The 23,992-nt window shown below is 39.2% G+C and overlaps 1 protein-coding gene across 1 annotated transcript in view; it reads left to right on the top strand.

The window, feature by feature from the left end:
• Iqcm (IQ motif containing M) overlaps positions 1–23,992 on the top strand; it is a 513,003-nt gene that overhangs the window by 189,485 nt on the left and 299,526 nt on the right. Inside the window, exon 7 of the mRNA XM_021170291.2 lies at positions 2,569–2,648. Within this exon, the coding sequence (XP_021025950.1) occupies positions 2,569–2,648 (80 nt within the window). The remainder of the gene's footprint in view (positions 1–2,568; positions 2,649–23,992) is intronic.

The following is a 23,992-nucleotide window of genomic DNA, read 5'->3' as shown; positions in this document are numbered from 1 at the left end:
CTGTATTTCGGCAGATTTTTTTTTTTTTAAGAAGATATCAGGTTGAGTTTTTTATTGAAGTCTGGCTGTTCATATAATGCAGAGAAAGCTTAACAGAGATGCTGTAGGTAGCAGAAAGAAAAGAATGAATTCAGCCCGGTGGACAGGTAGAGGATTGCTAACAGGTTTTCAGACTAGATTTTAGGGGTGGTTCTGTCCAGGTAACATAGAGGCTTATGGGGAGGTTTTTTCCCTCTCTCCTATATTTCCTTTCAAGATGACTTGGAAAGAAAGCACATATGGTTAAGATGACCAATAGCATTTTTACGTAGATTATAAAAACATTTACTGAAGAAAAGAAAAAAATGGCTAAAAAAATAAAACAATATCAAAGAATTTTGTAAACAGGTGATGCTTTAATTCATCTACAGTTTTCTATTTTTGTCCTGCAAAGAGCAAACAAAGAGGGTTCTTTCCTCATTTTCATGTTTTAGCTTAAGAACGTGAGACATTCTTTATCTTCAAATTTTAAATGAAAGATTATCATTCATAAAGCATCCTGGTCTTAGGATGGTAATGGTGGACGTGGATACATTCTAAACGTTACTTTCCAACCAAGACAAAGCTGCACTGACCTACTCACAAGTGCTGACCTTTGCTGCTGTCAGTGACCGCCAGTGCATTTGAAAGCATGGCATCTAGGTTTCTGCCTATACATTCTTGGAATCCAGGCAACTGAGCCTAAACTTTGACCTCTGCTTTGTCACCACTGAGATTCTTAGGCTGTATTTGACAATCTAAGCTTAGGTCTTCTGACCAGTTCAATAACAGGACCATGATGAAGTGCCTATTAGAATTCCTTGCGCTTTTGTTCTTCACCTATCCTCAAAAGTGCGATTATTATTGGCATGCCTTTCACTTGGTTGAAACACCTCTGCATTATTACTTAATGCTTTTCAATTCTTTTTGCTAAAATAGATGATTTTTGTTTCAATTTTTCATTATAGAAGATTGTTGAAAAAAATAATCATTTTTTTCTAATTGAAAGATTAAATACTTAGCCATCGTCTACATAATAGAAAGTAAACTGACCAATACATGAGTTTAACTCAAATTTAGTAGGTTATAAATGAATTCTAAAATTTCAAATGGAATTATCCCAGTCCTTGAGCAGATCCTTGGATATGTCATATGAATAACAGAAAGATGAGATGAGTTAATCTTGTAACTTATTTACTCTTTATTTAGTGCCTACATCATATCTAATAGCAAGCTCTGACCAAGATTGTCATAGTCTCTTTTCCCCATACATGTTGTTTTTTTCCTCTCAGAAAAACATCTTAAATACTATTACCTCTGTAATACTTACATAACACCTAGGCAACAATTCCATGTCTAGGCATTTATACCAAACAGGTCATTGAATTGGTGTACAATTGAGAATGCCCAAAGGTTTCTGAGCCTTTTTTTTAAATGGCAAAATAGTGTGAGCACCCTAAACATCTATTAGAAGACTGATAAATCATTATTATATTCAATCCATATAGTACAACATTAAATAATGGTCCAATATAACAGTAAGCATCTATGTATGTTAATGAAGATGTCCATAATATAATATTAAGTGCAAAACTACTTAGAAAGTTCATTTACATTATATGCACATAAACATTAAAATGGTATGAATATATTATCCAGCTAACCATGTCAAATGAAGTTAGAATAAAATAGCATATTATAATTAATTAAGTCTGACCTCAAATTATGGCTCCACCTATTTCTAGTTGGGATAATCTGACCTAATAACCCCTATGCATTTTATTTCCTTTATGTATAAAATTTGTAAATTAATAGTTGCAATTGTTTGTTGGGCAAAATAAATTAGGACATAGAGAAGACATAAATAATACCTAGTCTATGAGAAACTATGTTTTCTTTCTTCTTTTTATTGGATATTTTCTTCATTTACATTTCAAATACTATCTCAAAAGTCCCCTATCCCCCTGCCCCTGCTCCCCTACCCATTCACTCCCACTTCTTGGCCCTGGCTTTCCCCTGTACTGGAGCATATAAAGTTTGCAAGACCAAGGGGCCTCTCTTCCCAATGATGGCCGACTAGCCATAAGTTTTCAATGATTAGCAAAATACTGAATTGATGAGATTAGAGATGTTTCTTTTCTTTTGGTTATTTACATTTTCTAAACTGTCTACGTTGTCCTTGGCTTTAGATCCTACAGACAGATCTGTTTAAATCTTTACAAGGGGTATTAGAAAAGCATGACTTAAGAATCTCTTAGGAAACAATAAAAAAAATAGACATAATGCTTATTTTTCTGACTTCTGTTAGGCAGGGCTTGCTCAGAAGGGAGATATTCCTGGTGTTTACCCACACTCACAACCAGCAAAGTTTAATATTATTCTTTTAATAATGTTTACTATGCAGGGCACAGAGGATGCCACAGCTCTAGTTCTGTTGTCAGGAGTACCTGAGACTAACATTTAATCCTGTGATATGAGGTGTGGGGGCTTGTGCTACCAAACAAGGGGCACAGAATGACTCAAGTTATATCTCTTATGTTTTGAAAACAGAATGTCGGAACCCTTCCATTCCCACATGAGCTTGCCTTTGCATAATCTGGCCTCTTCTTTGGGACTTCTGAAGGAACTTGGTGAGTTTCACTGGACAAAAGCTGGGAGCAGTAGTGATTTTCCGTATAGAAACCAAAGAGTTGGTATTGAGCAAAGTCACTTATTATTTCATCTAAAACACTGTGTCAAAAGAGAAAAGAGATTTGGGGGACAACTAGTGAGAACTAATTTTTGTTACTTTATTTAAATCTGAGAAGTTGGATCTTTATGAATATAGAGTATTGTAGGAAATTATGAAGATAAGTTCTTAGGATTAAAAATGAGTTTTCAGTAATAATTTTCTAAATTACTGTTTTTTAAAATATATAAAATTTCTTCAAAAGAAGCCGCACATGACACTTTAAAGTCCATTAAGCACAATCAGAAAGTTTGGAACTTAGAGACTATTTTGAAGACTTAGTAGCAGTATTGACTTAAGGAAACTATGTGTAGTTTTTCTTCTTTGTACCTTGTCACTCATGTTCTTAAGCTTCAGGATATTATTAAGGAAAAAATTCTTCTATAGAACTTGGGTTTTAGAAAGAATTTTTACATTTGCAAAGCTAACTCATCCTTGAAATGTTAAGGATTGAATAAAAATATTATCTCACTTCAATCTTATCATCCTTTGTTTGGATTATGATACAAATTTTCAAGGATCGTGTAGGAGGCCATTTCCAAACTTCATTCCTATGAAGTACACTTCTATACATCTACACAGTAACTACTCAAACTATTAAATGTGTAATATTTTGACTTTTATATTACCCCATATATAACTTTTTTTGAGACTTTAATCAGATAATTTGAGGCCTCAGGATAACAAAATAATACTCGAGTCTTAGTGGGGATTTGGAATATTCTAGACTAGGTTAGTACGATGGCTTAGCTGTTGAAAGAACTGCTGCCAAGTGTGATGATCCAAGACTTAGCCCTGGAAACCACACAGCAGAAGGAAAAACTGACTCATACAAGTTGTCATCTCTCCACACACTCACTTTTCTATGTGTACTTTTCAAAATAAATAAAAAATTACTTAGGATTTAGCATCTACATACAGAACTAAATTCTGGGAAATCTTGACATAAACTATAGGGTTTAATGAATGTAATTGTTTTTAATACAAATAATTATATTGAAATCTCCTAATAACAAGACTGAGGCAAACACTTAAGTTGTACTAATTCTGTGACCTTTAGATTTATTCAGAATTTCCAAAGGTTGATGATATCATTAAAATAACGTCTTTCTCCCAACTACATATCATTATGAAATTAAATGGAAAGACCAGACTTTCAGCCACCTAGGTAATATTGTTAAGATCTGCTAAAAGTTGCTCCAATGAAAAAATATTCTTGTAAATTATCTAAAACATGTAGTAAAGGAACGACAGCTTCATGGCAGCAAAAGACTCTCTGTCCCATTCACAGCCCCCACCATGTAATCAGAATTAAAGAACGTTGGATGAATAGATGGATGAATGAGTGGATACAAATTAAAAGAAGGTATACAAGTTAAGCAATTGCCGAAATCTATGTGCCGATTTACTCTAGAGAGTAGAAAGACACAAGATAATTACAAAAGTGCCCTCTAATTAATGTGAGGAAATAAAATACTTAACACTATTTTTTAATAATTTTTTAAAAAGTAATGACTGTAAGCAGACTGAATCAATGATGTTATTGAATCAAGTAAATGTTTTGCAGTTCTATGCCTGAGAGTCAGACTCTCCAGCAGATTGTTAGTTTCATATCCCAAGTGTCAGGTGTTGCAACCTTCATCTAACACCAGTCAGGTGATATACTTTATTCTGAAAGTATAAAAATTTCGGTAAATTGATACTTTCTGAATGTTACAGGTTACTGTTCTTTCTTCCTTAAAAATTATGTGTATCTCCAACAAGAGGAGTTTCATAACCAATATTTTATCATCTGAAGTTTTATTGAATTTTGCTTTGGTTATAGATAAATCATTATATTTTAATTGAAATAAATATTTCTAAACAACAACAACAACAACAGCAAAAGACAACTAAAATAAAAATGTCTCAAGGCTTGGGACCAGTGATTTATTCTGTAAAATACAATGTAAAAAATGTTGTTTTTTTTTTTTTTTGTTCTAAAAATAATTTATATAAATTCCTTGCATTGCATTGCATCTTTGTTGAAAAACAGTATTTTTAAAAATGCTTCTAATATTTCCTCTAATGATGTTTTCTAAAGATCTGTAGACACAGGCTTTTACTATTATTACTAAGCCTATTGTGTCTCCAGTAATCAGAGGAAACATTCACTGAAGTCAATTAAATAACAAAGTGACATAACAGTGAAGGAAAGGACCTAGATCAGCTTCCTCTGAAGGGCATGCTTATTTTCTAAAATCTTAAACATTTCTAAGACATTTTAGGAATGAATCATAATTTTCATTGAAAGAAAAAGAAAAGAAACTACCACCTCTTCCACTCTGGAGCCTGTTCACTGTGCTGCCTGGACTCATAGTGAATGGTGAAAACATAATCTTTTACCTCCCTAAAGTGTCCTCTCCACACTTCAGGCTTAACTGAAGTCTGTCTGGAGAACATTTCTTTTTTCCTACAGAACTCTAAAGTGGCATTCACTCTTTCTCCCTTCCTCACACACATCTGGAGGAGGAGATGGGACAGATGGGACAGTGCCTCCTCCATCTTTATCACTGCCACTTCCTGACCATTCTCCCCTCTTTCTAAAATTCCCAGCGTTGACTCTTGTGTCTTCTGAAGACATTCTCCGTTAGCTCGCTTCTTGCAGTAATTATTCACTTGAGCCCATTTTCTCATATCTTAAATTTACCCGGGGATGCTTGTCAGTTTCTCTAATGCTTATCATCCCAGGCAATCTTGCTATCTGGGTACATAAATCTATAATTCATTAGCTTCTCAGTTCTTTTAGCTCTCTTTCTTTAGTGATTGTGCCTTCCATCCATTATTCTTGATATACTCTTTGATGTCATGGTGTTGAGAGCTAGATCACACCTCCAATACTCTACTTTGAAGAAGGCTACTGGTAATCCCTGGCACTTTATTAAGTCTAAACAACTTTTAAACATTAATTGCATGAGGCGTATTGGGATTTAAAAGATCAAGTTTTTAATTTCACCAAATTATTAGTCCAACTCATGGCTTCATACATCTGCATATTTTATACAGCCCCTGAACTCTAGCTTACATATTTCATAAATGAGTTGTCCCATCTATTATAATTTGTGATGTAATTGGGATGCAATATTATTTATTAGAATATTTACACTTGCAACCTTTCATTCTCAGTTGAAAATACCCCAAAATATGATAAGAATATACCTTTGAGGTGTTTTTGAAGAAGCTGATGAAAAAAATCCTAGTTCAATATGAAAAGATATTTTAAAATATTTGATTGATTTATCAGGAATTCACAATAATTAGATCACAATGACAAGAAAGCCAGATTTCATAGAGGCCTCATGTTTTTCTTTTGAGACTCATATTTCTTCCTTTTGCCTAGAATTTCTACTTAAAACTATGGTAATAGAAAGCTTAATCATACCCTTTGGTTTCCTCTCTTTTATTGGTTCTCTCTCAGTCCACCAATATATGTTTGTAAGGTGCATATATGTGGTTTTCTAGATATGAATCTATATGGCATGATTGTCTTATCCGTATAGTGAAATCTTTTCCCAATAAGATGAATGACATTTTTGTTAGGACAGTCAATAAAGTATTAGACTTAGGAAATCTCAAAGAATACTATATGAATTAGCAGCAAAGATAATTTCAAATAGTCAGTGCTTTTCTTATTATATGTTTATATTACATTCAGATAAATATCAAATTTATATATTTCATTGTTATGATACATACATAGAGCCTTACTAAGTAATGTTCAGAGGAAACCATGTTTCCTGTTAATGCTCTGCTCTCTCAGAGCCATGACTACCAGCTTGTTTTACTTCCTTAAGATTTTTCTTTTTCATTCTTTTTTTTAATTCAATTTTATTTATTTATTTTTTTACACTCCACATTCCATTCCATGCCCCTCCCCTCCCACCCTCCAACTGTTCCACATCCCACACTTCCTCCCCACACCACCATGTCTCCACGTGGATGCCTCTACCCTCCAATCCCATCTGACCTCTAAACTCCCTGGGGCCTCCAGTCTCTTGAGGGTTAGGTGCATCATCTCTGAATGAACATAGACCTGAAAGTCTTCTACTGTATGTGTGTTGGGAGTCTCATATCAGATGGTGTATGCTGTCTGTTAGGTGTTCCAGTATTTGAAAGATCTCGAGTGTCCAGATTAATTAAGACTGCTGGTCCTCCTATAGGTTTGCCCTTCTCCTCAAATTCTTTCAGCCTTTCCTAATTCAACAACAGGGGTCAGCTGCTTCTGTCCATTGGTTGGGTGCAAATATCTGCATCTGACATTTTCAACTGCTTTTTGAGTCTTTCAGAGGGCAGTCATGATAGAGCCATTTTTGTGAGCCCTCCATAGCCTCAGTAATAGTGTCAGGCCTTGGGATCTCCCCTTGACCTGGATTCCACTTTGGGCTTGCTGCTGGACCTTCTTTTCTTCAGGTTCCTCTCCATTTCCATCCCTGTAATTCTTTCAGACAGAAAAAAAATTATGGGTCAGAGATATGACTGTGGGATGGCAGCCCCACTCCTCACTTGTTGACCTGACTTCCTGCTGGAAGTAGGCTCTATAAGTTCCCTCTCCCTACTGTCCAGCATTTCATCAAAGGTCCCTTCCTGTGAGTCCTGTGAGTCTCTCATCTCCCAGGTCACTGGTGCACTCTGGGGGGTGGGGGTGGGGAGTCCCCCCAACCTCCTATTTCCTGAGGTTGCCTGTTTACATTCTTTCTGCTGGCCCTCAGTCCTTTTACCTCACCTAATACCAGATCAGGTTCCCCTGTCCCCATCCACTTTGCCTTCCAAGTCCCTCACTCCCTCCCCATTTATGATTGCTTTCTTCTCTCTCCCAAGTAGGACTGAGGCATTCTCATTTGGACACTTCAGCTTGTTGAGCCTTTTGAATTCTGTGTACTGTATCTTGTGTATTCTGTATTCTGTATTTTTTTTTTGCTAATATTCACTTATTAGTGAGTACATACCATGCATGTCCTTTTGCGTCTTAGTTACATCACTCAGGATGATATTTTCTCGTTCCATCCATTTGCCTGCAAAAGTCAGGATGTCCTCAATCATAATAACTGAGTAGTATTCCATTGTGTAAGTGCACCACATTTTCTGTATCCACTCTTTTGTTGTGGGACATCTAGGTTGTTTCTAGCTTCTGGCTATCACAAATAAGGCCACTATGAACATAGTGAAACACATGCCCCTGTGGCATGGTAGGCCATATTTTAGGTATATTCCCAAGAGTGGTATAGCTGGGTCTTCAGGTAGATCTATTTCTGACTTTCTGAGGAACCTCCAGATTGATTTCCAGAGTGGTTGTACCAGTTTGCAATCCCACCAGCAATGGAGGAGTGTTCTTCTTTCTCCACATCCTCTCCAACATGTGTTGTCACCTGAGGTTTTGATCTTAGCCATTCTGACTGGTGTAAGGTAGAATCTCAGGGTTGTTCTGATTTGCATTTCTCTGATCACTAAGGACTTTGAACATTTCTTTAGGTGCTTCTCAGCCATTCAAAATTCCTCAGTTGTAAATTCTCGGTTTAGTTCTATACCCCATTTTTTGATTGGGTTGTTTTTTTGGAGATTAATTTCTTGAAGGCCCAGAAATAAAACCACACACTTACCTTCACTTGATTTTTGACAAAGGCGCCAAAAATATACAATGGAAAAAAGAAAGCATCTTCAATAAATGGTGCTGGTCTAACTGGCTGTCTGTATGTAGAAGAATGAAAATAGACCCATATTTGTCACCTTGTACAAAGCTCAAGTCCAAGTGGATCAAGATCCTCAACATAAAACCAGATAAGCTGAATCTAATAGAAGAAAAATTGGGAAAGAGCCTTGAACTCATTGGCACAGGAGGAAATTTCCTAAACAGAACTCCAATGGCTCATGCTCTAAGATCAAGAATTGACAAATGAGACCTCATAAAACTGGAAAACTTCTGTAAGGCAAATGACACAATCAATAAGACAAATCAGCAACTTATAGATTTGGAAAAAATCTTCACTAACCCCACATCCGATAGAGGGCTAATATCCAAAATATATAAAGAACTCAAGAAGTTAATCATCAAAAATCCAAACAACTCAATTAAAAAATGGGGTATAGAACTTTTTTCATCTTTTAAAATTATGTAGTAACACAAATTTAAATGTTTCCTGTTGTTAATTTTAATATTATTTAATTAATTGCAGAAAACACACACCTCATTTTCTTCCAATGCTTACAGCATTCCCCCCTCTACTTACCCCTATGTGCTGAAAGGTATCCCTCACCTACCCCTCCTCCATGCCCTTCTAGAATGGTCAGTATCAGAGAGGAGAAGTCATATTCTTTGTCCCAACCTTCCTATAGGGTATAAAGGCAACAAAAAGAAGGACAGGAACTAGAAATTCTCTACTCATTTTAGAAGTATAAGATTGACAAAAACAACCATTCTTGATATATTTAATTTTATATGGGGATCTACAATAAAAATACAAGAAGATTGAGAGATATATAAAGCTTTCCTGAATAATGTGTTCAATCATTGCTGTAGCCTTGTCAATTCTATGACTACCCATCTCCAGAATTTTACTGCAACCATCAAATGCCTTCTTATTTTCACTCATTGGTATAATTTTAATTGTTACAATGCACTAAGATGGCTGAAAAAATGAAATTTAATATATTTTAAATGTTTTATTATTTTTCTATGGCTTCTCAAAATATCAACGAAAGGGTAGATGTTTACAGCACAATACATTTATTTTTAATATAATAAGGGTATAATTTTTGTCACATGAGATACATGCACATAATCAGATTGTCTGCATGGTCTGTCCCAACTTTTTAAATATTTCATCTGTGCTTAAAATCGTTAATGCTGTGACCTGCCTAAGCCTCATAACAAGGGTCAGTCTATATTTAACATGTGTAACTGCGTGTATGTATACAAGGTGCTAGACATTTAGCATGTGTGACTGTGTGTATGTATACAAGGTGTTAGATGTTTAGCATGTGTGACTGTGTGTATGTATACAAGATGTTAGATGTTTAGCATGTGTGACTGTGTGTATGTATACAAGGTGCTAGAGATAAAACCTAAGGGCTTGACTGCATCACTACTGCTCTACTGACCATGCTCTAATGCTGAATTTTACCTCAGATCTAGCAAACTTCTAATTTTATTTCCAGATTTATTTCAGTTTACGATACCAATTTACGTACATTCATAGTGTCTGATATATATTAATGACAGTTTTGCTTTTTTATTATTATAAAATTAGTATATTAAAAGGGTACCAATGGCCGATAAATATTAATGATATTAAGAGTGACTCTCATACTTATTATTTGAAATAGTTTCTTAGATACAACATTTAAAAATTATAGGGGTTAGAAGCAAAGTAGAATTAATGTGATCTTTTCTCCAGAGAATGGTGGGAACGGATGTAATTATGTTGTGTGTAGTTTTGTGTTACTGGTCTTTCTTCTAAGATAGGCCTTCTCCTACCTTCCCTTGAATCAGTGGATAAAAGACACAGATACACAGTTGTTTACTTTCAACTTGCCTACTTGGCACAATTTCTGGGTGCTATTATCTCCTGCCTGGGAAAATGTGCCTTTATCAATTCCTTATCTCCACTTCTCCTACCTACCCTAAACTTCAGTTGCTAAACTCCCCTGACCACCTGCCCATCGGAGTGGCCTGTGTGGGCACTCTGTTTTGATCTCCATGGCTCTTAGTTCTTCTCTCTCCAAAGCATGGTGAACTATGTTCCCCTTCCTTGTGTCTTTCTGCCTATCTCCAGGGACTTGGAAGTCCTGTCTGTATCTTCTGCCCAGCAATTAGCTCACGACTTTCTTTACTGAAAGATCAAGAACTAATTGGGAAACAGGACCTTAGCCCCCTACAGAACTAAGCTGAAAAATCCAACAAAAGTCACACTGTGCAACAGGTCTCATGAGGGCATTTTATTAAAAGGGAAGGTGTAAGGGAGCACAGAGGCTGCCTCAGGGAAGAAGGGAAGGAAGGAGGAAAAGTACAGCTTTTTGTGAGGCTGTGGCTCATGCACAGGAGGACATGAGACAGAGGCAACAATGGAAATGTGTTGCCTCTGGCAGCAGTGATGATGTGTCCTGTGTTTGCTGGGTCCCCTGGGGATCACCATAGAGGTGACTGAGGATCCCATTGTTGTCAAGTATCTAGGGTTGGCCATAGGGGTGCCTGATTGCCAATATTCCTCTTTTTTTCCTTATAAGAAGCAGAACAAAAATGGGAGCAAAGTTGAGGCAGGGATGTGGGCATCAGCTCTCTTAAACTTCTTTTTGCTGTCCAAGGGCATTGTCAATTTTGGGGTGCAGTTCATCCTCACCATGAGAACACATTTGATAGCTGTTGGAATCAGGCTTCTCCATGGCCAGTGGTTGGTAATCCTGTAAGATGAACTGATTATTGATTTGGTTTGAATTTTTTTTTTTATTTTTGTCATTGGAAGAATGTGGAGAAGAGGGTGATGAAGTAGGGTACAAATAATAAAAGCAGAAAAATGAGAAGGGTCATGAAGGGTAATATCCATTCCATATGGGGTTTGCAAAGGCCCAGGCATCAGAGGCATTGAGTTCCTTATGTTTTTGGAGGTCTGTTTGGAGCTGTTGGATCTTATTCTTTACTATACTTGTCATAGAAGCAACATTCTTCTTGGAAAAAAAGACAAAGACCACCCTCTTCAGCTGTAAGAAGGTCTAGCTAGTCCTCACTGCTTTTGAAATCCCAATGCTGCCAGTGAATTGATCTCTCCTTGAACAATGAGTATGGTTTGGGCCACCTGTTGAAGAATTTGGAAAAACTGGGGAAAGAACTGATAGTACAAGGTTAGGGAGGTAGCCAGTTCTGCTGTTCTGGTGGCAACACCCACAATTATTTCTGCAATAGCCAGGGGGAGTAGGGGAGATTTGAATTGCCCTTTTGTTATGCTGAGCATCTATTGAGTCTCTATCAGCAAACTTAGCTACCACTTTGTACTCCCAATAGGTCTCTCATGTACATCCTAGAGCTGTCTGGATTCCTGAATGAAAGACACACATATGCATGCCAGTTAATTTTAATATACCTTGACTATCTTAAAGGCCAGATGTTTCTAATCCTTCCCACTGCAAGCAAACACTACCCTCTGGTACCCCTGAATTAACATCTTTTAAAGTCTATAATTTAACTCTGCTACTCCAAACACCAATGGGGAAGTGGCCTGTGTGGCCATGTTCTCTGATTCTCACATGTTGGCATGCCTTTAGGTCTGGTCTTTCTTCTTTTCCATCATGGTGATCTCTGCCTCCTTCCTCTTTCCCAGTTCCTAGGCCTCACAAATTTCAAAGTCCTGCCTCAGTCTACCTGCCTAGCCACTGGCAATTGGTTTTATTGATCAATCAAAAGCCAATTCAGGAAAAGAACCTTCAGTGTTTGGACATGCAGATTCCTGATTTTGAGGGCCAGATTAATTCAAAGCATTAGAACTAATCCCCAACGTCTCACCTTTTGCCGCCCCCCAGGGCTCTTCTTTGAGACAGTAATTGAGTATAATCATGTAAATTACAAAGTATGATATACAATTCATACCCAGTTCATCATAGTTGTCAATTAGATAAAGTACTTTACCAAATATACTAACTAAAGAACTTATATTTCTTTACCTAAATTTGGTTCTTATTTTAATTTGAATTACCATCTGAAAAACATCTTTTCAAATCTATATCATATCTCTCAATGTTAAACAACTTAAGTTTGCTTATGAGACTATAATTAGTTTTCAATCCCATAAGAAATCTGAGAATGAATAAATATTATCTGAATATTTAGGAAGCACAAAAACATAGCTTTCAAAACTTAAACAAATTGTAGAGACAGGTGACTACCTGGACAGTCCTCCATTCCTCAAAAAGTTGGAGCATCTGTCTTCAGCCTTCTCATTCAGAACTATCTGGAAGACCTTGAAATGAAGCAGGGATATGAAAGACTAGTTTACCCTGTTTGTGCAGAGCTTAGCAGACAACTATCCCACATCTGTTTGTCCTCTTTGGACAGTATTTTTTTCTGCAGATGAAGAGCAAAATTTTTGTCTAATGGCTACTTTACCATTATTAGAGCAACTCTATGTGGAAGGTATGATGCTCAATTTCTTCTTTGAAGGAGAAAGGAAAAGCTGTCAGAAGCAGACATGTACATTGTCAAATGATCCTTAATAATGTAGTAACATTAAATGTCATATTCTGTGAATTTCTTATGTTTTTGAAGACTATCTATCTATGTAAATTATATCTGAGCTGTTAAATCTTAACTACTCTTAGACATTTCTATTTGAGTAAATTAAAATACTTTATTATAATTAAATCAGAACCTAACATAACTATGAGTTTACTAGCTGGCCCTTAACTTGTGTTATTTAATCATCCTAATCAGTTTGTAATAGCAGCTATTTCAAGGACTAGGTCAAAGCCTTGTTTTCTTAAATGAGTTGCATAGGCATAATTCCTATCTAAGAGTAGCAATATTAATTTAAAAATTTGTATCAATATACAGATTTATACTACCGAAAAACTTAATTTTATATCAATATATAAACTCTGTACCAGTGTGTTGGAGATTTGTGCTAATGTTTTGAAGTTGCATGTCTAGATGATGAAGGTTCTTGTGCCCAGTTGGCTTTTGGTCTATAATTAAAGATGCCACTGGAAAATGGCTGGGCATCAGGCAGGACATTTACTGTTGTGTAGGTAGGATGCAGAGAGGAACAAGAGAATCATAATGACTCAGGATAGGAGGATGGGATGCAGGAGTGAGTGTTAGGAGATAAAGCCTATCAGCCATGTGAGATTTTGGGTTGGTACCCACTGGTCACTCCCCTGATTGGGTCTGGGGTAGCAGAGGAGGGTTTAGGAGTGTCCAGCCTTTGAGGTATACAAAGCATTTAAAAATAAGCTAGTGTGTGTGTGTATATGTGCATGTGTTTCATCCATAGATCCAAAGATTCCCTGGGCAGATGGCTCGAAACATGGCCGACCATGAGCACAAAGAGGTGAAGCAAAAACTCACCACTACACCATTGTAAAAAATTATAACTTTAATTTTGTGTCAATTACAAAGATTTCTATCAATGTAAAATTATAGCTACATAATGTTTTCTTCAAGAATAAAATTAGTAATCCATCCTACCTATTTCATCCCTGTTCAAAATTATGACCATTTCCAAATTATCCCTTAAAATGTTAACCTATGTGCGATTTGTAAAATAACCATAACCAGACACCCAAACGCAAAGACTTGGCTTCCTCGACATTCTTTAAAGGGGCAGAGAGAGGTAGGAAAATTAGAAAAATGGGTTAGACTTAAGAAAGCTAGCTTTAGCATCTGTTATCCAGTCTCTGTATGCATAGAAGACTCAAGGCTTGACTGAAGTTTTGACTGGGTCTGTCTGAAAGGCTAGATGAACTGAATCCATCAGAAACCAGCAGCAATCCCTGAAGCTGTTCTGGAAGCATGTCTCTGTACAGCATCAGGAAGTAAGATGCTGGAAGAGAAAGTCATTTCAGCATCTCAGGGATGAATCTTGTCAGAGCTGTACATTCTGCAATATATGAATCTCACATCAAAAATTTTAGTACTATTAAGATATTCCTATGGATTGTGCAAGGTGCACAGATCAGTTAAGGATCAAAATTTTGCTCCTTTTTTGAGCAAGTGAAAGACAACTGTCCTTTGTTTAAGTTAATTTGATCAATAACAAGTGGGATAAATGTTCATTCATGTCATATGAAGGAGGGCATGAAGAATCTTAAGGATTCCATGATCAACAAGATACATATTCTAATTTTAGCAAAAGTTTTGACTAGAGGCATTTATATGTGTAAACTAGTTACTGTGCTGTTCCCATGTCCAGGAATCAGCAGATCAAGTTACTTATCCTGTTTGATTTTCTCAAATTTTACTTTTCTGTTGCCAAGATCTTCAGGGTGTCTAACCCTGTCATATCTGATCCATATCACTCTGGAAAGGGTCCAGAGCCCTTTTTCCTTTCCTATCAACACAAATACAGAGACTCTCTCCCAAAAATAGCATGCCCTTGGTCCAGTAACTGCAAATCACTAAAGATAAAGCTTTGCCTCTCTCCCAGAGGAATTTTAATATAACCACCAAACTTATAGTCACACATATTTTGATAATTAAAACAATTCAAAGCTCTTAAAACAATCTAAAAATATTATCTTTTGAGACTGTTTCTTCATTATCCCCTGCTTATGCCATACAATTTAAGATGAAAAGCCTTAATTACATCTATGTAAATTTAAATCCTCCCTTATATGGAGATTAATATCTCTGTGGATACATAAGGTAGTATAGTATGTCCCTTTCTTTTTATATAATTATCAAGGCCTAAGTTTCTACTTTCTGATATAGGTTCCCTATCTCCTGCTTTTTAACCTAAGTTTTAAAGATCCCTAGCCTCAGTTATTTATACATGTATATAATATTACTTTATAAACCTATTTCCCAGCTCTATTTTGTCATACCAGGCAAAAGCAATCCCAGAAATCCTATGTAGATCATTTTCAAAGATCCTGAGGATTTGCCCTGGCAAGACTCTTTTAAGTTTCTTTAAAGCATTTTTTCATTCAATCTCCCTAAATTCTCCCTTCTTGCCTTTATTTCCTACATTTGAGATCAAAGGTTTGAATTTCTTTATTTAACATTTAAACAATTACCATTATACTCTTTTTTATCCTTAAAACAATTAAATCAAATTTTATTCATCCTCATGGTTTGATTATTTGCTTGTAGGAAGCAGGCAGTGTCTTCCACATGGCTCTCTGCTCAGAGCAGTCATCCTGTCTCTTTGCACAGCAGGGGCTCCCAGCATCTCAGTTAAGGCTCTTTGAGGTAGTGAAAATCCTTTTAAAAGTGCTCCAGGATAAATTCCTGCAGGAGGCTGTGTTCCTTTGTTCTAGTTTCTTGGCTTGCAGAGGAACCCTGTGACTTGGCTAGGCTTGCTGAGAAACCATTTTTTTCCTCCTCCTAAATTTATCTCATGGTGTATGTGTATTCCATTTTGGAATCTCTAATTAACTGTTAAATAGTGACTTCTTACCTACCACATTGGGGCCATCTGTAGCCTCAAATTTAGCTACCACTTTGTGCTCCTGATGAGTTGCAGCTATCTGGATTCACAAATGAAAGACACATACACATGCCAGTTAATTTTAATATGTCTTGACTATCTTAATGGTTGGGTGTTTCTAATCCTTCCTGCTGCTAGTGAAGAAGTAACAAAATTCTAGGCCTTTAGGTCGAGGCTTGGGAATGTGACCTTTGTGACTCATTGCTCCAAGGTATGCTAATCATACCTTGATAGTGACATTCCTTCCTCCACCCACCTGCTTCCTGGGTTCAAAGAGTGTTCATTCAAAGAAAGTCACCCTGACCAACGCGGAACCCACTATGCAAATGTGCTTTTGTTAGGGGCTCTTAGAAACTGTGTTGAGAGTTAACCGGAACAATTACCAGGTAGTCCTTGTAACACTTGTGACTTTGCACTTCCTTGTGACTCTTAACTGGTACCTTTGGTATTTTCCAACAACGCCCTCCCCACTTCCTTGAGTTGTGGTTTCTTCCTTTAAATACCCCCTTACTCAGCTACTCGGGGCGCCACAGTCCTCTACCCCTGTGTGGTGTATGACCGTGGGCCCAGAGCACTCTTGAATAAAAATCCTCTTGCAAGTTGCAGCAAGACCGTTTCTTGTGGGTGATTTTGGGGTGTCGCCTCTCCTGAGTCAGAACGTGGGGGAGTCCTCACGTTGTGGGTCTTTCACTAGCAAACACTTCCCTCTGGTACTCCTGAGTTAACATCTTTTAAAATCTATTTTTCATCTCTGCTACCCCAAACACAATTGGGCAAATGGCCTTTGTGGCCATGTTCCCTGATTCTCACATGTTGGTGGGCCTCTAGGTCTGGTCTTTCTTCTTCCCCATCATGGTGATCTCTGCCTCCTTCTTGTCTCCCACACAAATCTCAAAGTCCCACCTTGGTCTACCTACCCAACCATTGGCTGTTGGCTCTTTATTGATTAATCAAAAACCATTTGGGGACAAGGAACTTTAGAGTTGCACATGCAGATTCTCAATTTTGGGGGGCAGGATTAATTCAAAGAATTAGAACCAATCCCCAATGAGTCCATGACTGAGATTGGTAGGGGCTCTTCTCCATGTATTATTGTGTCTGCAATTATGTGGAACCCCCAGGAGAGCTCTAAGAACCAACCATTGAGCCTGTTGCAAAGAAACAAAAGATTCTTTTTATTAATTCCAGTCAGACTTGGATTGCAAACCTTCCCACTGCACAGGACAGGACTGTGATCCCTAGCTTAGAAGGCTTGGCATTTTTATACAGCATACTCAGGGATTCTTTGGGTTTTAGGATGATGGGGAAGGTGACAAGGCAAGTCATTTTTCAAACACCATGTCTTTTGTTCAGGTAGCAAGGCAGGGTGGAGGGGACTCTTCTGACCTGGGGAGTATCTTTATGGTGCTATCAGGAACTAGTGTGTTTTTACAACTAGCCACAGCTGCCTGTGACCTGTGGTTACCCTCCTTTCATGATCCAAATGTGGGACCTTAATCTCCCCAAGGATGTTTGGTTTTCACTTCTTCCCCAAGGACAGGCACCAGCTGTACCTGGGAAGTGCTTAGTCATAGGTGAGAGTGCCAGCCTCAGTAGCATGGAGGCAAGGCAAGGGAGGTTGCCATTTGTCTATTCTCAAGCTGGTGTCTGTGGCTCCTGGGGGCAGGGGATTTATTAAGGGGTGTCTTTATGGAAATGGTCTGGCTCCATACCTAGTCCTCTCTGAATGGCCAGGGAGGGGAAGGAAGCCTCGTGCTTGCTGCACGAAGGAGCAGGGGGTGAGGGGAACTTCTGTGAGAAAAGTGCAGAGGCAATCTGCCTGCTCACTTCATTCTCCCCTCTGCTAGTTACTTCAGAAGCTAATCATGGACTCTCTACTGACAGATCATCTGTGCTGGTTGGTTATTGGAATCTCATCACCATCAGTTGAATGGTCCCCAATCTCTGCTTTAGATACTGCAAAAGCTTATTAATTATGTGTGGCCCAAAAGTGAGTAACAGTAAGATAATAATCAGGTGTCCCGTGATTGTGGAAATAAGGGTTGTCAGCCAGGGAGAAGTATGGAAGAGTGAATGATACCAACTTTTGTCATCCTCCTGTTCCCTTTGGCCCCTATCTATGCTTTCTCTGACTTTAGCTAGTAACCCCAAAATGATTGACATAGAAACAGCATTCTTCATGCAGAGCAGCACATAATCCTCCCTATTGTAGGAACACTAAGTCTAACCCTTATCTGTTCTGCAGCACCATCTCAGTTAGAGAGTCTACATAGCGCTCTAGGTACGAGGTGGATTTTTTTTTTCCAGGCGTTGGATGTCCTCATCTATGTTTGCCTTCAAGCTGTTGTAATTCTTTTCTTGCAATGCCAGTGTGGCTATTACAGTACCCACTCCATCTAGTCCTGCCTCCAAATTATAGCTTAAGTTAGGGAAATAGCTTACCTCTTTTGCCTCATGAGATCCTCCCCAACATGCCCTATTAGGCTTTTCAGTACTACTTCTTCTGAATAATAGGTTATGCATGGTACTAACTGGACTAGAATATAGAACTTCTTTGTGATAGGGGAATTAAGGACCCATGCACACATGGGGCCAGACCCATCAAACAAGACCGCCATGCTTGTTTGGGAGGGATAACCCATTTGGAATGAACAGAATGGCTTGGTTGATTTCAGAGGTTGCGATGTGACAAGGGAACTTTCCCTAGGCAGGTACCCTGTCCTGATATGGTCTGTAGGGTTAAGACTGGGCCTTCCTGGGACCATCTGCATGCAGTGTCCTTCTTGGATTCATCATATCCAGATATGAATCTGATACCTTCATAAAAAGGGGATCTAGCATTATAGCATAACCAGCAAGAAGTGGTTAGCTCTGACTGGGAGCCATTCAGAATTTGGAAGGTGTTTAAATCATCAACCAGAGTGGGTCTACCAGCTCTGTGCAGTTCAGGAAAAATTCTGGAGCTGGGGACAACTGGGGTGGGGGAGTGATGGGGAAAATGGTAGCCGCCAGGCTGAGGACTGGTGTTAGTGCAGGTTTCCCCCTTGCAGGGCCTCCTTGTACAGGTTTAGGGTTGTCAAAATCTGGTTTGGCCCTATAGCTACCTTAACTAGTTTCAGGATTCTCGATTGTCCAAGTCAAGTCATAAGGCTGGTGTGGAGTTCTGGTCTCTGAATGGAGGCATGGCCTGAGGGCAGCAGCACACACATCTAGTAAAAACAGCAAGCTTAAGACTGAGTTAATTTTAGCTTCAAAGGATTGGTGCCCCTTTGTACTCTGTATTCCAGCAGAGGCTGTGAAGTTGGGTGATCTTCTGGAGAGAGGAGGTTACCTGGTCTCACGTGAGTGCAGAGTACTCAGGCAGCGATTCCATCCACTTTAACAGTTGTTGGTGTGGTCGGCTAAACGACATAGGGTCCTTTCCACTGGGGCTCCAACACTTTGGAGAAATCTCCTCACATAGAACCAATCTCCAGGTCGAAACTTGTGTGGTTTCAGAACTGAGCCTGCTTCATAGAGGGCACGCAGTTTAGGCCAAACCTGCTCATGAGCCCATTGAGTTGCTCTGACCTTAGTTATTAATTCATTATCTTCTAATTCTGCAATGGCTTCTGACTGAAGGTTAGGCGTGATAGGAGTGGGGATACCATACATGATTTCAAAGGGGGTTAGTCCCAACCGATAAGGTGAGTCCCTCACACAATACAGGGCAAAGGAAAGGAGTGTTACCCAGTCCCCACCAGTTTCCATTGCTAATTTGGTCAAAGTCTCTTTTAATGTCTGATTCATCATTGTTTCTACCTGACCTGAACTTTGGGGTCAGTATGCACAATGTAATTTCTAATCTGCCCCAATAAAGCTTGTTACACCCTGGTTTACCTTGGACACAGATGCTGGCCCACTGTCTAACCCCCTAACATGTGAGGGAATCCATACCTGGGTAGGATATCTTCCAGCAACTTCGTAGCAGTTTCAGTCTTTGTTGGAAAAGCTTCTGTCCATCAGAGAAGGTATCCACGAACACCAATAAATACTTGTAGCTGTACTTTTCTGGTTTGATTTCTGTAAAATCAACTTCCCAGTAGTCCCTCGGTTTCTTACCTCACAGACAAGAGCCTGGATGTTTGGCAATGTTGTGTTGATTAATTGGCGAGCTTTGCAGCTTGACACTATGTTTTTGATAGTATGTTGCATGTCTCTGAAAGTTACTTTAGATTGTCTCACTGCATCAGCTATCTATCTCACTCCCATGTGGGTGACTCTATGAATTTTCCTGAGGATAGATCTTGCCAGGGAGGTGCCTTCAACCATCTGCCACCAGCCCTCTGAACACCAGCTCATGGACTGAATCTTGGCCCATTTGATTTCTTCTTCCATATAGACTGGGCATTCTGGCAGGTTGGGGTTCGGTGTATCTGGTAGAGTCGCAGCTAATCTGGAGGCAGTTGTTTCTTCCAGGGCCACTTCTGGCAGCTTTGGCAGCCAAGTTGTTATCTCTAGCCACTACCATTATTCCTTTCTGATGGCCTGGACAGTGTATGATCACCTCTCTCTTTGGCAGCCAGAGGGCTTTACATAATTATAGGGCTTCATCCTTGTTTTTGATAGTTTTTCCTTCTGCAGTTAGGAATCTTCTTTCTTGATATATGGCTCCATGTATATGAGCAGTTTCAAATGCATACCTGCTGTCTGTACAGATGTTGATGGCCAGCCCTTTCCCCATGATAAGGTCCTGGGATAGTGCTATCAGCTCAGCTCTTTGAGCCGAGGTGCCTGGGGAGAAACTGGGCCCAATTTACCTCTGTTTCTGTGATTACTGCTGCTCCTGCTTTCTTCTGCCCCTCTTGAATGAAACTGCTTCTGTCTGTGAACCAAATCTCCTCTGCTCCTCGAAGAGGGAATTCTTCAGGTTAGGTTGAATATTGTGTACTTGGGCTGGAATTTCACTGCATTGGTGGAGTTGGCAGTTCAGATCAAGGTCAGGAAGAAGGGTTGCAGGATTTAAGGAGCACGTGGCTGGAAAGTAACTCAGCCAGGGTTGATTAGTAAGGTCTGATAATGAGTCATGCGGGCATTACTGAGCCACCTGTCAGGTGGCTGTTTGAGTACCCCTTGGATTGCATGGGGGGTAGGCATGGCTAAAATTTGTCTCAAAGTCAATTTATCTGCATCCTTAACCAGCAAAACCATAGCCACAATGATACCCAGGCAAGGTGGCCACCTGCTGCCACTGGGTCTAATTTCTTTGACAGATAAGAAACTTCCATGACCCTAAAGTTTGACTCAGGACCCCTTTAGCTATTCATGTCTGTTTGTCAATATATAAGTGAAATGGTTTAGCAATGACTGTTAGCTCCAAAGCTTGAGCTTACAGTAGGGCCTGATTTATTTTCTCAAAAGCCCTTTGATGATCTGGAGTCCAAAGTCTTTGGTCTCTCTAGTGGCCTCATATAAAGATTTGGCTATTTCAGTGAAACCTGGAATCCATAGCTGCAAAAGCCTGAGGATTCCAAGAACTCTCTTATCTGTCTTGGGCTCTGGGGTGGTGGTGGTGGTGGTGGTGGTGGTGGTGGTGGTGGTGGTGGTGGTGGATATGCTGAGAACAGTCTCTTTTCTTGCTGTGGAAAGCCACCACTAGCCCTCCTTTAGAATGTAGCCGAGATAGGTGACCTCAGTCTTACAGAGCTGTGCCTTCTTGGCTGACACCCACTATCCCATGTCTCCCAGAGCCTGTAGGAGATTCTGGGCCTCCTTATTGCATCCTTCTTTGGTTTCTGCCACAATTAAAAGGTCATCTATGTACTGAACAAGGGTTATATCTGGGTTATTGACTCTGTACTCATCAAGGTCCTCATGTAAAACTTCATCAAAAATAATGGGTGAATTCTTGTAGCCTTGAGGCAGGCGTGTCCAGGTGAGTTGTCCATTAATGCCTCTTTCAGGATCATGCTACTCAAAGGCAAAGTATTTCTGGCTTTTGGGAGCCAAGGGTAAGCTGAAGAAAGCATCCTTTAGGTCCAGAACAGAATATCATTTCCAATCTGGAGTTAGAGAGCTCAATAGGGTATAAGGGTTAGGTACTGTTGGGTGTATGTCCATTACACTGAGGTTAACTTCCTGTAGATCCTGGATGGGGTGGTAGTCATTGGACTTTGGCTTCTTCACAGGCAATAATGGTGTGTTCCAGGCTAACTTGCATGGCCTAAGGGCTCCCCCAAGGCCAACAGTTTATGGATATGGGGACCTATATTGGCAGACCTATATTGGGTCTTCCCCTGGCATGAGCTCTCCAAATATCAAGAGTATCAAGAGTTATGATTTTGTTGCAGTGTAGGGAACTTAATAGTTCTTACAGAACATGTCCTTGATGCCTTAAAACAGTCTGCCATGCCAAAAATGGTTATATCGAAAAGGTAGGGGGTTCATGGCAATACTAGTGTCAGGGCAGTTGGTAAAAGGTGAAGCAAGGCTATTTGTCATGTTCATTGGAGAAGGTCTAAGTGGCATTTGAAACCTGGATCCCTAGGGCACACACAGCCAGAAATCTTCAAAACAACCAGGTTTGGTGACATTAATGAGCTGATAGGCCAATTTCAGTGTCTAGAGCAAAAAATGAAATGACAAGTTAATGTTCTTTAGGAGAAGGGATGTCAAAGAAGTGATGACCTTGGAGGAGTGTTTGGTTACTTTTCTTATTTTTACCATCAGACATATTTTCTCTAGAAATGAACTGTGATTACTGGGAGCCTAGATTTGTTGGTATGGTAGAGTTTACCAACATGTTCATATTTCACCTGGGATTTCATGGGTCCTGAATATAGAAGAAGAAGGTCTTGTGTTGTAGATTGAAGAGGTGATTGGTCTATGCTGTCAACAAATATATTTGGCAAGACTAATATGGGCAGCCTCTATATATGCCTGGCTATTCCTTACAATAATCCTTTGGTCAAAAAGGAAGCAGAAAAAAAAGGTCATAATATTTAGAAATAATGGTAGCTATAGGGTTGATGGGAATTCTGATTGGCTTCTGGAATCTGGCTATACAGTAATTCTCTGACCCTATTTTGGAGAGACTATCATAAGCGAAGATTTCTCAAACATTGAATCTCCATATGTAAGAGTTGCCTTGGATAGAAACAAACAGGAAGTGGAGGAGGAAAAAATCCATGTCCAATCTAGTAGGGTAGAGTACAGCTGCCAGAGTGCAGCCCCATTCTTCTGGAATTGGGGACAATGTGGTTGCTTCTGATGTCCTCTGAAGCTCTGGAGAGAAAGAGTGAACTAAGTTTAGGTAATGTGCCATCCAATGTAATTGGATGACAACAGCAGGGGTATGTGGGGGGTGGGGAGGAGGGAGTGGTGTTTAGCATCCGAGGGGTTCTCGATGTCCCAGGCTTGGGGTTCCACCTGGGAGGCTGGTAAAGGAGATGACATGTTGGAACCAGTAGGCTGGGTAGCTAGAAGAAGCTGGGGAGGGGCTGCTGGTGAGCTTGAGGTCAGGCAAATGAAGAAGCAAAAGAAATAGAGGCTCCCACTTGAGCTAGAAGATCTCTTCCCAACAAGGGGATGGAACACATTGGCACCACCAGAAAAGAGTGAGTGAGAAGAACACCCCTAAAAATGCACTTGAGTGGTAGGGCCTGGTAAGGTTGATAATATTTAATACTTAAATTTATTTTTGAAGAATGGCTTGCTGTTTGTTTGAACAGATCAATGACGACAGGAACAGGAAAGGAGTTGTGGTCACATGAGATGTCTTTCATGGACTCTTATAACCACCTTACGTTGGTCAGGAAACTTCAAATTTTAACATAGTTTAAGTGTTTTCTAAGTGTTAGTGCCCTCAGGCTGCTGTCAAAACAGAAATGCAAACTCTATTTAACCACAGGGGATATGTAAAGTATGTTTAAAGAGTGGTGGCAATTGAGTAGATAAAAACTAAGCATATAAGGAAACAATGCAAATGTTGCAAGAAACAGCCAAAAAATATGCCAGTGGACCAAGAACCAAAAGGAACAAAGAAACCAAGCTTCAACTTAGAAAGCACATAGTCAAGATGGCTAGGTCTTATAGGAAAAGT

Source organism: Mus caroli, unplaced genomic scaffold (genome assembly GCF_978045245.1).
Source record: "Mus caroli unplaced genomic scaffold, Mus_caroli_1 scaffold_10, whole genome shotgun sequence".
In the NCBI taxonomy this organism is placed as follows: domain Eukaryota; kingdom Metazoa; phylum Chordata; class Mammalia; order Rodentia; family Muridae; genus Mus; species Mus caroli.
Note: the sequence above shows the minus strand (reverse complement) of the source record. Positions and strands in the feature narration are given on the sequence as shown.